The sequence below is a fragment of the Malaya genurostris genome, chromosome 1 (assembly GCF_030247185.1).
Source record: "Malaya genurostris strain Urasoe2022 chromosome 1, Malgen_1.1, whole genome shotgun sequence".
Taxonomy (NCBI): Eukaryota; Metazoa; Arthropoda; class Insecta; order Diptera; family Culicidae; genus Malaya; species Malaya genurostris.
In genome coordinates this window covers 145,352,067-145,364,860 of record NC_080570.1, presented here as the reverse complement: position 1 = coordinate 145,364,860, position 12,794 = coordinate 145,352,067, and the positions used below count along the sequence as shown (strand labels likewise).

The window sequence follows — 12,794 nt, the reverse complement described above, 5'->3', positions numbered from 1 at the left end:
TATAATCTAACTACCAATAGAATCGAAATTTTTCAACTTAAACGTGTATAGCAAAAGCATTGAAGTATTCCAATAGTACACTATTGAAAAACCTGTCTCATTTGACCCATGTCAACACCAGCCAATCAGAACGCGTTCTGAGGAAGAGAACAAAATATCTGCTGCTGTACAACAAATCGTTCGAGAAAAATGTTCCGAAAAGTGGTGAATATCGTAGTGAGTTCCTCAATTTGGTCCTTCTGAATGCTAGAAACGAATCCCTACAGCATATTGATAGTTGATTTCAATAAATTATGCAAATCCGAAATGAAATAATCGACATTAAAATTCTGTATGCGGCTATTTTTATAGCCGTTAGGACCGCCCATTAGTGAAAAAACTACAAACGAAATCAGGTAAAAACAAACCTCTCAACAAAAATTGAATCAGTTTGGATTCTATCGCCACTGCGAGCAGATGTGTTTTGTGTCGTCTGCACAACTAGTTTCGCTTTCGACAAGAGCGATTACGTCACAGCTGCCAGTCATTAGCATTGGTGAAAAAACAACGGTGGAGAGCATTACACAAAATCAGCCGTTCTAAAGGCTCTAAAAGTTTTCTAAAGAACTATTAGGATTTGTTGTTCGCAAATCGAAGGTAATTATCCTCAGTTTAGTGCAAATCTAGAACAGTTTGGTTAGATTTGTGCACTTTTCGCTGTGTGAAATTAACAGTAATCGAGATCAAGTGTAGCCTTCTTTTTTTGCGAAAAATGTGAAAAAGGAAATTGCTTGCATAAATCAACTAATTGATATTCGGAAGTGTTAAGGAACATGTCAGTTGTTTTCGTATTCACGACATCCAGTTATGTCTCTGACATTACCCACCCGCCTTTTTTTTTCGATTTATTTACTTCTACGCTCTTTGTGTGAATAATGAAGTTACGCTCTCGTGCATTTGTAGTGAAATTGTATCGTTTCCGATATTAAGACAAATCTTAGGATAATATAATTGTCTCATTAATTATTTCCAGTAAAATTACGAATAAAAACGCCAGTATGGAACATGAAGGGCAGAACTTACGAAAACAAATGTAAATGCCAGTTTAGCCCTTTATAATAACAGTTTGCCAGATTGAGAATCATTTAGAATAAAAATTTCTAAGTAAAATGGTTGGATTTTTGTAAGATTCGTCCTTTCAAGAAAAACAATTGATTTATCAACAGCAAATGCCGAAGTTGCTGATTTTTTTTTAAAGAAAATCACTAATAATTGTGAGTCAAATAAGCGTAGTTTGCGGTAAGCGACCCTGTCGACATTGAGGCCGTGGACCATCTTGTAAGTTATTTGAACTTTTAGTTAAAATTTGACAGTCGAGCAGTTATTTTCTGTCGAGTAGTAAAGTTGACCAAACACTTTGGCCTATTTCAAAGTATGCCGGATGGAAAGTTAATTTGCACTGAAAATGAAATAATATCAAATAATTCTTTGAAATACAGAAAACGTAAGAATCACTTCGCAAAAAACTTACGCCGTTTGACAATGTATTGGAACTTTCTATCAGGGTATTTTTTTACTAAAAGTATAAAAACTAATTACACAGGAAAAATTTTTACTAAAGATCTGAAATTAAAATTATTATTGCAAGATTTTTTTTCAGTGTCGGAAAATAACTAGCGAACTAACTGCTCGGTTATCAAATTTTAACTAAAAGTTGAAATAATTCGCGAGTTGGTCCAGAGCTTAAACTAAACCATCTGTCAAAGAACAAACCTCAACAACAAGTGAGGATATACTGTCAAGCGAGGTAAATTTTCCCGAGACTATTCTAATGCTCTCTGTATTGCAATTACTATCCTACAGGGTTGCACACAGGAACCTGACACATTTATTTTGTAAATTGACAAGAACTCCGAAGTACTAAACAGAATAAACTAGCCAGCAATAAAAATTAGAAGAACACGGGTTTTTTTATTTGTGCATTTGGTATAACATGCTTTTTTTAAAAGTGTGTTTTCACATAAATTTAAGTGAATTTATATTGTGACTACAAATTTTTCTAATAGTGTTTTGATCATACTTTCAAACTTTGTTGGAATTGGTTCCACATATTTCCACATTTTCGAGATATTGATACTTAAATATGTAGTATTTTGTAATTAAATTGCTCAAAAACTTTTTAGTTTTTGCATATGCAGTCTGTGACAATAATATGTATTTTGATAATGAAAATATAATTGTAAAACATCCGAAAATTCTAAAAATTCATTGAAAAAAGTTATGATGGAAATACTTGATTTTGGGGGTCTCTAACAAGCAGTGCATCACATCTCGACACCAATGCATTTTAAAGTGTTTATGTCTTCGGCATGTTTTCTTGTTTGAACATGATCTACAATTTTTCTAAAGATATAAATGCTCTATCTCGTATTGTGTGCAAAATATGTTTTTTTTATCTCACTTGTAGGTGGATCAATGACAACCTCGATTATATTAAAAGAAGCGAACTATTTCAAACAGAAATTCTTTTGAAGACATACAAGCTCCCATATAACCCCTGAATCACAAATGAAAAAAACGCGTGTTTTGACATGATTGGGACCACTGTGCAGTGTTACCGGAGAAAAAAATGTGTCAGGTTCCTTTGCGTAACCCTGTACTAGTTATCAATTTATGTACAGATCATAAATCCAAATAACTTTCCGTCTGCCATTTTTTTAATCAATTTCTCGGCAATTTATACCGATTTTTGAACTCTTTACCGCAGATATGTTCTCTTGAAATACCAGTAATTCACGGATCATACAGATAAATACCGATTTTGGTTTTAAGCTTGGATAGGCATGAGAAAATTTTGTCGTTGGACCTCTTTTTGCTCACTTTTGTGACATTTTCCTGGTAGTTATGTAGCAGATAATCTGATAACGATATGGTACAGATAGACTATTCCGCCGAGTACAGATTTATAAACTGAAATCGATTCGATTCTGAACCAGATTCCGAATAAAATCCCAGGTTCCGAGTAAGGTTCTTAAATTCAGTTCCCATCATACTTCAGTATAGATGCACCGTTACCGCCATTACTAACCGGAATGTGATTGTCTGCGGAAAATCAAATCGTGTTCCCTGCTGTAAATGACATGAGAGTGCATACACTCTACTGTGTATATGTTTTACAGTATTTTCTTCATCTGATATATTGATTCTGTTAATTCCATTTCAAAGCCAACTAATAGGCCAACATAATGTATAAATCCAACATAATGTAGAAATCAATCAATCTATGATTCGAGTTTTCATTTCAATTAATTACTTAAAATCTCCGCAATAACTCTCCGATTGCCGAACACTCGGCTATTTCTGTGAAATTTTGCCGAAATTCGGAAAAAAAAATCTAAGTGTGTAATATTCTCTGTCAAATTGAACATTTCGAAAATTTACCTTATTTTAGAGTTTACCTCCAGCTTAATAAGAATAAAGAATAATTGTGGTACACTCAAATGTTCGAATCTCGGCCAAATTATGCCGATATTCGGGAATAAAATTAAAGTGAAAGAATAAAAAAAAGAAATTAGTTCCCTGATCTTTATACATTCGTTCAATGACTTTTCAACGCCCCTTTCAATCGGATTGATCGAGCACTCAAAAATGCATGCGAATCAAGATTCCATTACATCATCCGTCCGGGAGACAATAGCAAAGAGTGGGTTTGATTTGTTTTTGACAACAATGTACGGAGCAGATTAAAGTAAAGTAAAATTAATAATTAGTAGCTAATTAATTTGAACTTCTCTTGTTCTGAGTGTATTAAAGCAAACAAAGTTTTCTGGTCCTGTCCTTCGTGTCAAACCGGCAATGTTCCATTATAGTTTCAACTTTGAAGTTACTAAACCTTACTTCAATTACCCATAGTTTTGTTTATTGAAGGTTTAGCAAGAGAAATATTCTTCGTCCTTCTATGTTAACACGCAGCTAGTAAGTAGTTGATAGGTTGCTTACGCTTTAGAAACAGTACCGTATGAGTTTTAGGAATACCAAATTTCGAGCAAACAACTATTCGCCCTTATTCTGAATAACGTCGTATCGTTTTTTCCCTCGTATTTCATTTGTATTCCCCATAACGCTAGCAAAATCAAAGGTAGCTATGATTCGATCGAACCACATTCGATCGAAAAATCAATACGTCGTTATTCAGAATAAGGGCGATTGTCTTCATGTTTTTACGTTTCGTCTTCATCAAGCATAGACAATTTTCGAAGGCAATTAGTCTAGTTACGTTCAGTAGCCGATTATCACATCAATAAAAATTCAATATGCATTCAATGCATACAGTATTCCACGAATTCGAAATTCTCAAATTAATTAAACACGGTTATGAAAGTTCTCAGTATAAAATCGAAAGCAGTAGTTTTTTTTATCATGTTTTTTTTGCCTCCAGCATAAATGTGATTATTGTTCAACAGAAAACGGAAAAAGAAACAATCAAAGGAGGCTACGAAATTGTTTCCGAAAATTCGACACAGTACACGATTAAAAGTTATACTGGAAGGTAGAGTGTCGTACGTATGTAAATTGGTTGAAAGTTTCACTTACTGCTAAAGGAATTTGATGTTTGATATTGAGCAAAACTAAATAAATTATTTTCCCCATTGTTCGATGGTTTGACATATGTTCTTTCGAACAAGTCTTCTGGGATCAAATCGAATATCAAATCATTGTCTACTTACAGGTGAGATGTTGTTACCTCTACAAATCCATTCCGCAGACATCAGCCATAGGATTACGGACAGTTGACAGTTTTTTTTTTTCGGATACGCGAAACACCTTACATAACTAAAGGCGCGGTGACAGCGGCAAACTATGGAAAACTATGATGACAAAACTTATCTTGCAATGCTTCTAAATGCGTAAGTATGTATGTATGTTTGTTTGTGTGTATGTATGTATGTAGGTATGTATGCATATTACTGTGACGTGATTGGATGATCGTTGGGAAGGTATTTTGGTATCGAACTAAAAAAACGTGTGGTTTTTAATTTAACGAACGCTTGTTCCAGTGTTTTATCTGTACAAAAACAGTGCTAACAGCTTTCCTATCGCTTCGGACCATCGGTCTCTCGTCGTTTCGGTCTTATCAGTTAAACTACTACCTAGTGTTTTTGTTTTTCTTTTGTTTTTTTCTTTAACTATATACAATCTACTTCTTTTGTTTGCTTGCTGTGTTGGCTAAGTAGTGAATGAAGTAAAAGATCGATTAATACATGTTATTTACACAAACGATTCTTTCTCAGTGTGGTAGTCAGTCGTGAGCAGCAAATAAAACATTATGACGTTTACAAATTACGAGTTGTCATTGTGCAAGGGTTCTTCATTATAGAAGGGAGTGGTTGAAAATGTCTAAATCAAAGTTTAACCTAACTATCGAACTAGTTGGACTACTCTACCGTAAGCCTATCTAAATTGTATTGTTTGATTATGAATGACGATTCTAGACCTCACTACCCTCGAACACTGGTAGTAGTTTGCCGAGGATTCAGCGGGCCATCTTGGGAGTATTTTCTATCAGTTTCACTTCAGCGTCACTTTAGCAAATAAATATAGAGCAGCTGTCAAATCTCGCCATTGTTTTTTTTTTGTTTCACTTTTTTGTCCTTCAATCCACTACTTATAGACTAGCATTTCGTAGTTCCAACGTACTTGTTTGCGTTCTCGCTCTACGTTCTTATAAAATGATATTTATATAGAGTTAAGGTTTTGGTATTCTACATGGAAACATTGAAAACTGAAAATAATTGGTGAGGTTAGGTGTAAACACAACAACAGTGAAAGGTGCAAGCTCATTTCGATGGACTTTGTTGGGGTGCTGAAATCGTGTGGTTATGATTTACGCTAACGTGTGTTCGATATTCATTCGAGTATCGGTAGTTTTAGAGTTGCAAGCACAAACAATCCTGGGTGCGTCTCAACAGCAACAACAACAACAACAACGACAACCGTAACTTTACACAGTAAAAAAATCATGTTCCGCTCACTTGCGGGTGTACATGCTGGCTACTGTTCCATTCACTCTCACCGGAAACAGACAGGGTTGGGTAAACATAAGATAGGTTTTTTTTGTTGGGCTGTCACCAAAGGATAGTTGCGAGAATAAATACCACACACAGACACACATAGAAGGAGGTTCGATGGTACAAAAAAAAATGAAGGATCGGGACTACACACAAACATATAAAACGTGGTCATGTTTTCATGGTTAGAAGAAACAACAATAAATTAGTTAAAATCTATGGCATCTCGTTGTTTCGGGGATTAAAAACACAATACTGATTTACGGGGGGAGGATAGAAGCATTGACGAAGGCACTCGACGGCAGAACGCACCGTCGCAGTAGCCTTGGCAGTAAATGTCTCCACACCGATCATGCGATCAACAACCTGTTAGCGCGGTAAACAACAACAAACACCAAACACAGTATGCCTGTGTGTGTGTGTGTGTGCTTGTTGGCGATTTACATGGAGTTGAGCGTTGGGTTTTAACTGACCTCCCCAGCCCGTCGGAAGAAGTACGCTGGTATGCTACGGGGTTCGTTGGTTCGTTCCTCACTTTCGTTGTCATTATTGCTGCTGCTGCGATCGCCGAGAATTTCCCGATCCAAGCTAGCCGCCTCTAGTGCGACCGGATCCGAATCACTGGTCAGTGCTCGCGTTAGTTCATCGTTGTCCAGTTCCGGTCGGTAGACTGGCGAGTACTGGCGTTCCTGTCGCTGTTCCCCAGATATTTCCCGTGTCATGAAGTCCGGATGGTAAAGCGATGACAGCGGAATGCTGTACATGTCATTCTTACTTTCGATCTTCAATTCGTGCACGTTGAAGTCCGGCTTGATGACCGGTACCACATATTTGATGTTAAAGTCTACCTTCGTTATGGGGGCTTCAGTAGTTGTCGTTGTGGTAGTTGTCGAAGTAGTACTAGTAGATGTTGTTGTTGTTGGCTTCGGTGCCTTTTTGGCGGCTACCTTCGACAGAGGCACTACTTGTATATCTTTGGACTTCCTGTGGGATGCCCCTTCACCAAAGTTAGAGCGCAATGCTACCGAGGGAACGTACTTTCTACTGGTGCTTTGTACTTTCTGGGTGGAAGTGCTAGGAAGCGGTTCAGTTACCTGTTCTGTGACAGCGGCCGGTTCATCCTCGCTCGAGTTTTCGTTTGTGTAGATGAAATCCAGTTGCGGTCGGTAGATAGTGGTTTTCGGTCGTTTAGTGTATTTTCTCTTGGTCTCTACGCTTGGGATAACCAATGGTTGTACACGTTCTGGAACCGCAGACGGGTTCACAGTTGTAGTGGAGGTGGGGCTAGTCGGTTTAATCGTAGTGGTAGTTGAAGGAGTTGTTGTAGTCGGGGTTGTCAAAGAGCTTACTGCTGGTGAAGGTGTGTGCTCATCGGATGGTTCCTGGAAAAAGAATTCAGCGGGAAGCGTGTACTTGTGAACGATTTGAGTTGTCGAAGAACTCGTTGGTTCTGTTGCCGGGACAGTTGTTGGAGCTTCCGTCGTCGTCGAAGTAGTAGTAGTCGTTGTTGTTGCCGTTGTCGTCGTCGACGTCGAGGTTGATGTACTTGGCGGTGATTGAACCGGCGCTGTCGTCGGCAACTCTTCTGTGTAATCATCCGTGGCCTGATCTTCTTCGCTTAGTGTGCTGTCTTCAAAATCTACCGTTCGTTCCGTATCCGGTTTAACAGATGAACTAGTTACCTGAATATAACGTTCCGTCTCCGCTATCAGCGGAGTAATAGTCACCAGTTCCGTGCGTTGCTCACGTTCGGTAACGCCAAACTCCGCACTGGAGATTCGTTCGATTTCCACACGGGGTGCAACGGTCGACAGCTCTTCTTCCAAGTTCAGTTCCGTCGTGTTGATTTCCGTCTTTCCGGTTTTCTCGTCCTTATCGGGATCGAACAGTCCTTCCAGTGGGATCGTCGATGTTTCGACGTTGAAAATATTATCAGCGAATACCAGCGTTCGGCTTTTCTTATCTTCGACCTCAGTCTTGTTCCTCGGTTCAACGAGACGAATGATGATCTTGCGATTGATTTCACCCAGCTTCTGCATTACCGGAATTTCGTCCGGGTTGCTGGTATTCTTCGTGTAGATCTCCACCACACGATGAATCTCGACCAGTTTGTCCGTCTTGTTCGTCGCCGGCAGTTCGATTTCCTGCTCTTCCGTTCGGTAGATTTCCGTCGACGACGGCATCGATTCGTTCTCCTTGTCAATCGAGAACACGTGGTAGAGCGTCGTTGGTCGGACCGTGGTGGTGGATGTTCTACTACGTTCCTGCAATATATTGACATCATCAATATCGATATTATCATTAATGGTGTAAATTGTGTCGGCCGTATTGAGTGTGGTGTACAGAGTTTCGTCCGATGCGGTGTAGTATTCGGTGGTAGTTCTGACTGTGTTGATTGTATCCTCGTACGACGTGGTGTTCTCCACTTCGTTCTCGGTAATAAGTGTGGTAGGTGTTGTTGTTGTTGTAGTTGTTGGTTGTGACCGTGACCGTTGCCCGATTGGCAGCACCGAAAGTATTGCCGATGTTTGTGAATCTACGCTCGTTTGCGTCGTCTCTGGTTGCGCAAGTTCGGTCGTTGTTAGTACTACCGCTGGATTACGATTAAACAGTGAAGATAGGTTTGTACGTGTCCGGCTACCACCCGTTGGAGGTGCAATGGTGGTTAGGTTTGACTTTCTCGTAGGTTTTCTAGGTTGGTATCGTCGTGTTGGAGTTGCTGCCTGTTGTGATTCACCGACTTTTTGTGATGATAGCTTTTCCTCGGTATCGCTAGTAACTCCCACCGCTGCAGTTGTCGATCGCTGTCGTCCTCCAAATACTGGTCTACCCCGAGTGGTTAAAGTGAAACGCGCTTTCGGAGTCGTAGCACTTCCACCGCTGGAAGCACTGGCAGATGTTACATTTGCCGGTTTATATCCACCTACGTTGCCGAATGGTCTTCTTGATCGGGTAGTGATTGGTCTGGCCGTAGTCGATGATCCTTCCGGTGGTTGATTATTCTTAAAAATGAAACGTGTATTACTTCCGGGGCCTACTCGAGTGCTTCCGGATCCGATAATTCGAGGTCCCGGTCTTCTCAGACCGGTCGTCACTTCGGCCGAATCGCGTCCACCATGATCTTCATCATCCACATTGTTATTTCCGGACCCCAGTGGACCAAACAGTCGCTTACCTTGTCGCTGAATTTCATTTTCATCATCCTCTACTTCGGCGCTGTAACGCCCCGTCACTCCATCCTTTTCCTCCGATGATGACGGTCGTCGAATTTCGGTATAACCACGGGTACTCGGTCCGTACCGTTCCGCACTAGTTTCCTCCTCCAGAGTAGTTTTACTATCACTTTCGAAGTCCGTGTAGGCTTCCGTTGTGGTAGTTGTAGTACGGGCAAACAAGTTCGGTCTTCTCGGCAACAGTACCGAGGTTCGATCTACCTTACGATCGGTGTTCGGTTTAACAACCGCATTCGAACCTTTATCGAATGAATCCTCGAACGACTGCGGACGTGGAGTTCGGCTGACCGAGAATGCTGCTCGTCTACGGGTCGGACTCAGTGGTCGGCTAGACGAGCTTTCAGCCACATCGTCGGAGTTTACACTTGCTGTTGTCGTCGAGCGAGACTGACCAAGGGCTGGTCTTCTTCGAGATGCCAAGAAAGAACGAACTGTTGAGCTGGTAGGTTGATCCTGAATTTCGCCGGCAGGTTCTTCTGTAGTACTAGTGGCCCTAGCCCGTGCTACCGAAAACGAAGGGCGACTTTTACGGGATGGAATAAATTTCTTCACCGTGGATACTTCCGGCGATTCCGTAGTTGTGCTAGTCGTCGAAGCACCAAACTTTTTCCTTGCTGCTGCGAAATTACGAGTGGGACTACGACTCGGAACCACTTCCGATTCTATTTGTTGATTATCATTGTACCGTACTGGACCCGAAGGACGTCTCGCATTTGTGGCGAACTTACGCGTTGGTATCGATTTGCTGGGTCCTTCGGTAGAGGGTTCATTGGTAACGACAGTCGACAATAGTTCGGTGGTTTCTTGCGAGTCGTTGGATTCGCGAGATTCTGGCAACTGTTGACGCAAGAGGTTGTCACTACTCAGAACTTCGTTGGTCAGAAAAGTTGATTCGATCTCGTTGGAAACATCAGAAATGACCGTTGTATGATCGGAATTTCCCACGGCACTGTCGGCGAAGGTAGGTAGAGCGGTATAAGTCTCTGCGGGGCTGATAGTTGTCGAGCGAGATGCCGTCGTTGGTAATTCGGTGGTAGTCGATCTGGTAGTTGTTGATCGACCCGTTTGCAGTCGTTGCCTTCTGGTAAGTACAGATGGACGAATCTGCGGTGTTTCCTCGGCTGCTTGTTCTACCGCAGCTGAAGGTGTCGGTCGACGCCGGTTCAAACGACGTCTGGTTACAGTTGTGGAAATACCGGGAGCCTTTTCGGTTACATCATCACTGTCGGTTTCGGCTATCGGTACAACCGAACTAGTCGAAGGAGACGGTCTCTGACGGCGTGAAAATGGTGAAGGTGTTCGTGAAGGTTTTTCCAGTTCTCCATCGCTTGAGATAGCATTGGAATTCTGGGAGGCAATGACCTTTCGGGTAGGGAACTTGGATCTCAACGTAGATGATTCGTTGATTTCGGATTCCGATGAACCGTTGGTCGAAGTACGCAAACGAGCCGGTCGAGTCGGTCGAGATCGCCCCGGAATGAACGTTTTGTTAGTGTTGACTTCCGACAAAACCACTTTCAGTGTCGTATCACTATGTTCCGTTGATGCCTGAGAGGAAGAACTGCGACCACGAAGAGTCGTGAAGAATTTCCGTTGTCCTGGAGTGGTTGTTTCGACTTCGGCAGCGTTAACATTATACACCGTGGTAAAATCACTGGATCGTTCTAACTCACCAACGGTACTCTCGAACACGGCAAAGTTCCGTTCCGAAGTGGACCCAATCTCACTTTCCGTGGCCATTTCATTCACATCTTCTGCCAATCGATTATCGATAGTGTCTTCGGAACGACTTTTAACCGGGACCGGAGTTTCACGAATAATGTTCGTCACAGGAGAATCGGACACAGTTCCCTTGATGACATTTGGTTTCGAATCCTGAATCCGTCGTGCGTTCAATTCGTTGCGATTGCTGAAACCATACTGCAAAGCAGTTCCCAGAGTGAGCAGAATGCGTTCCTGAGTCTTGAAAAGATCCTCATCGATTCCCGCGTGAGCCTTAAGCTGCAGATTGATCACTGGTGAGTCCGTTTCGATTTCTGGTTCCACGGTGGTTGTGGTCGATCTACCGCTGTACAGATTGAAGTTAACCCGTCTCAGTGAAGCCCTAGCAGTTGACTGCTCAACTGGCTGCTCCGGAACGGGTGCTTGCTCAGTGGTACTCGTTGATGCTTCCGGCACACGGCTGGAAGCACGGTTTAAGGAAAAACGATTTCTTGCAAAAGATTCCGAAGGCTGACGACGTGGCTGCGCAGGTACATCACCAACCGTTGTCGCCTCGGTCGAAGAACTTTGACCTCGACGGATCGAAGCAGTAGATGAAACTGATTCGTTGGATGCTCCGAACCGTACACGGCCACGGGATCCCCGGGGACGTGTCGGACGTGGACTCGGTTCGCTGCCGGCCGAATCGCTAGCACTACCTACCTCGTTGTTGCTAGGATTCGTCGCGGCAGACGATCCGGCTACACCGATCCTACGTCTAGCTGAAAGATCATATCGTTGTTCGTTGGCAAAACTCACCTTTACCGAGCGAAGAGTGGAGGATTCTTCGGGAGCCAAAGTGGTCGTCGTTGCGCTGCTCGAAGGACGACGGGTAGGGCGTGTACGCCGAACTGCCCCTCCAAACGGACGAGGGGCAGCTAGCGTGGGGGTTAATTGACTATCGGATTCCTGCTTATTAGTGACAACTTCTAGGGGACTAACGGTAGTGGTAGTTTTCCTAGTTCTTGGTGAAAATTTGAATACCGAGTTAAACTGTTCTTCGTTAGTACTGGATAACCTTTCGGTGGTGCTTGAAGGGATACCGGTGGTGGTCGTGACGGAGCTTTCACTACCACCGAACGAAACTGGGACCGAAGAAGTGATCAGTGACGGCTGATCTCCGGCCTCCTGAACTCTCGTGTTAACGCTATCACCACTAGAACCAACACTACTACTACGAACACTCGCTTCCAACTCGCTAACACTACTACCAGTAACACTTTCACCTAGGTTTAGTATGGTGGTTACCTCGTTGGTCTGTTCGTTCTTGCTAAAATCTACGGTCACCGTGTCATCCGTCGTCAGGCTGTCGGAGTCCGCCGTTGCAGTCTTACTTAAATCTAGTTCTGAAACAGTGTCGGCCGGAACATTGGTACGTAGTACGGGCAGTTCCGTCTGGATGTCTGTATTGAGGTACTGTACATTGTTTCCTGTGAGGGTTGTGGTGGGAGTAGTTGCTGTCTGTGGTAGATCCGTAGCGCTCAAGTCCACCGGAGGTGCCTCCGTGGTGCTACTACGTTCTACACTGGCGTAGTGTCGTGTGCTGTACGTGATGAACTGTTCTGGTGCATCGGTAGTGGACGATGTAGTGTAAAAGGTTTGGAAATCGGTAGAAGGTACCAATAGAGACGAATCAGTGCCTACATCATCTTTATCGCCCTCCTGCAATCGGTTGAGCTGCAAAGTAGCTCGGCGGCGTTCGATGGAATTGTACCTAAAAAAAAAGAACACGTTCCAGTTTCGTATTTTTTTC

At 42.5% G+C, this 12,794-nt stretch overlaps 1 protein-coding gene across 1 annotated transcript in view; it reads right to left on the bottom strand.

Moving 5' to 3' along the window:
- Nucleotides 1–5,008: 5,008 nt before the first annotated feature.
- The window catches only part of LOC131426077 (mucin-2-like), an 85,424-nt gene continuing 77,638 nt past the window's right edge, over nucleotides 5,009–12,794 (bottom strand). The window contains exon 9 of the mRNA XM_058588510.1: nucleotides 5,009–12,755. Within this exon, the coding sequence (XP_058444493.1) occupies nucleotides 6,512–12,755 (6,244 nt within the window). The 3' untranslated portion in view covers nucleotides 5,009–6,511. The remainder of the gene's footprint in view (nucleotides 12,756–12,794) is intronic.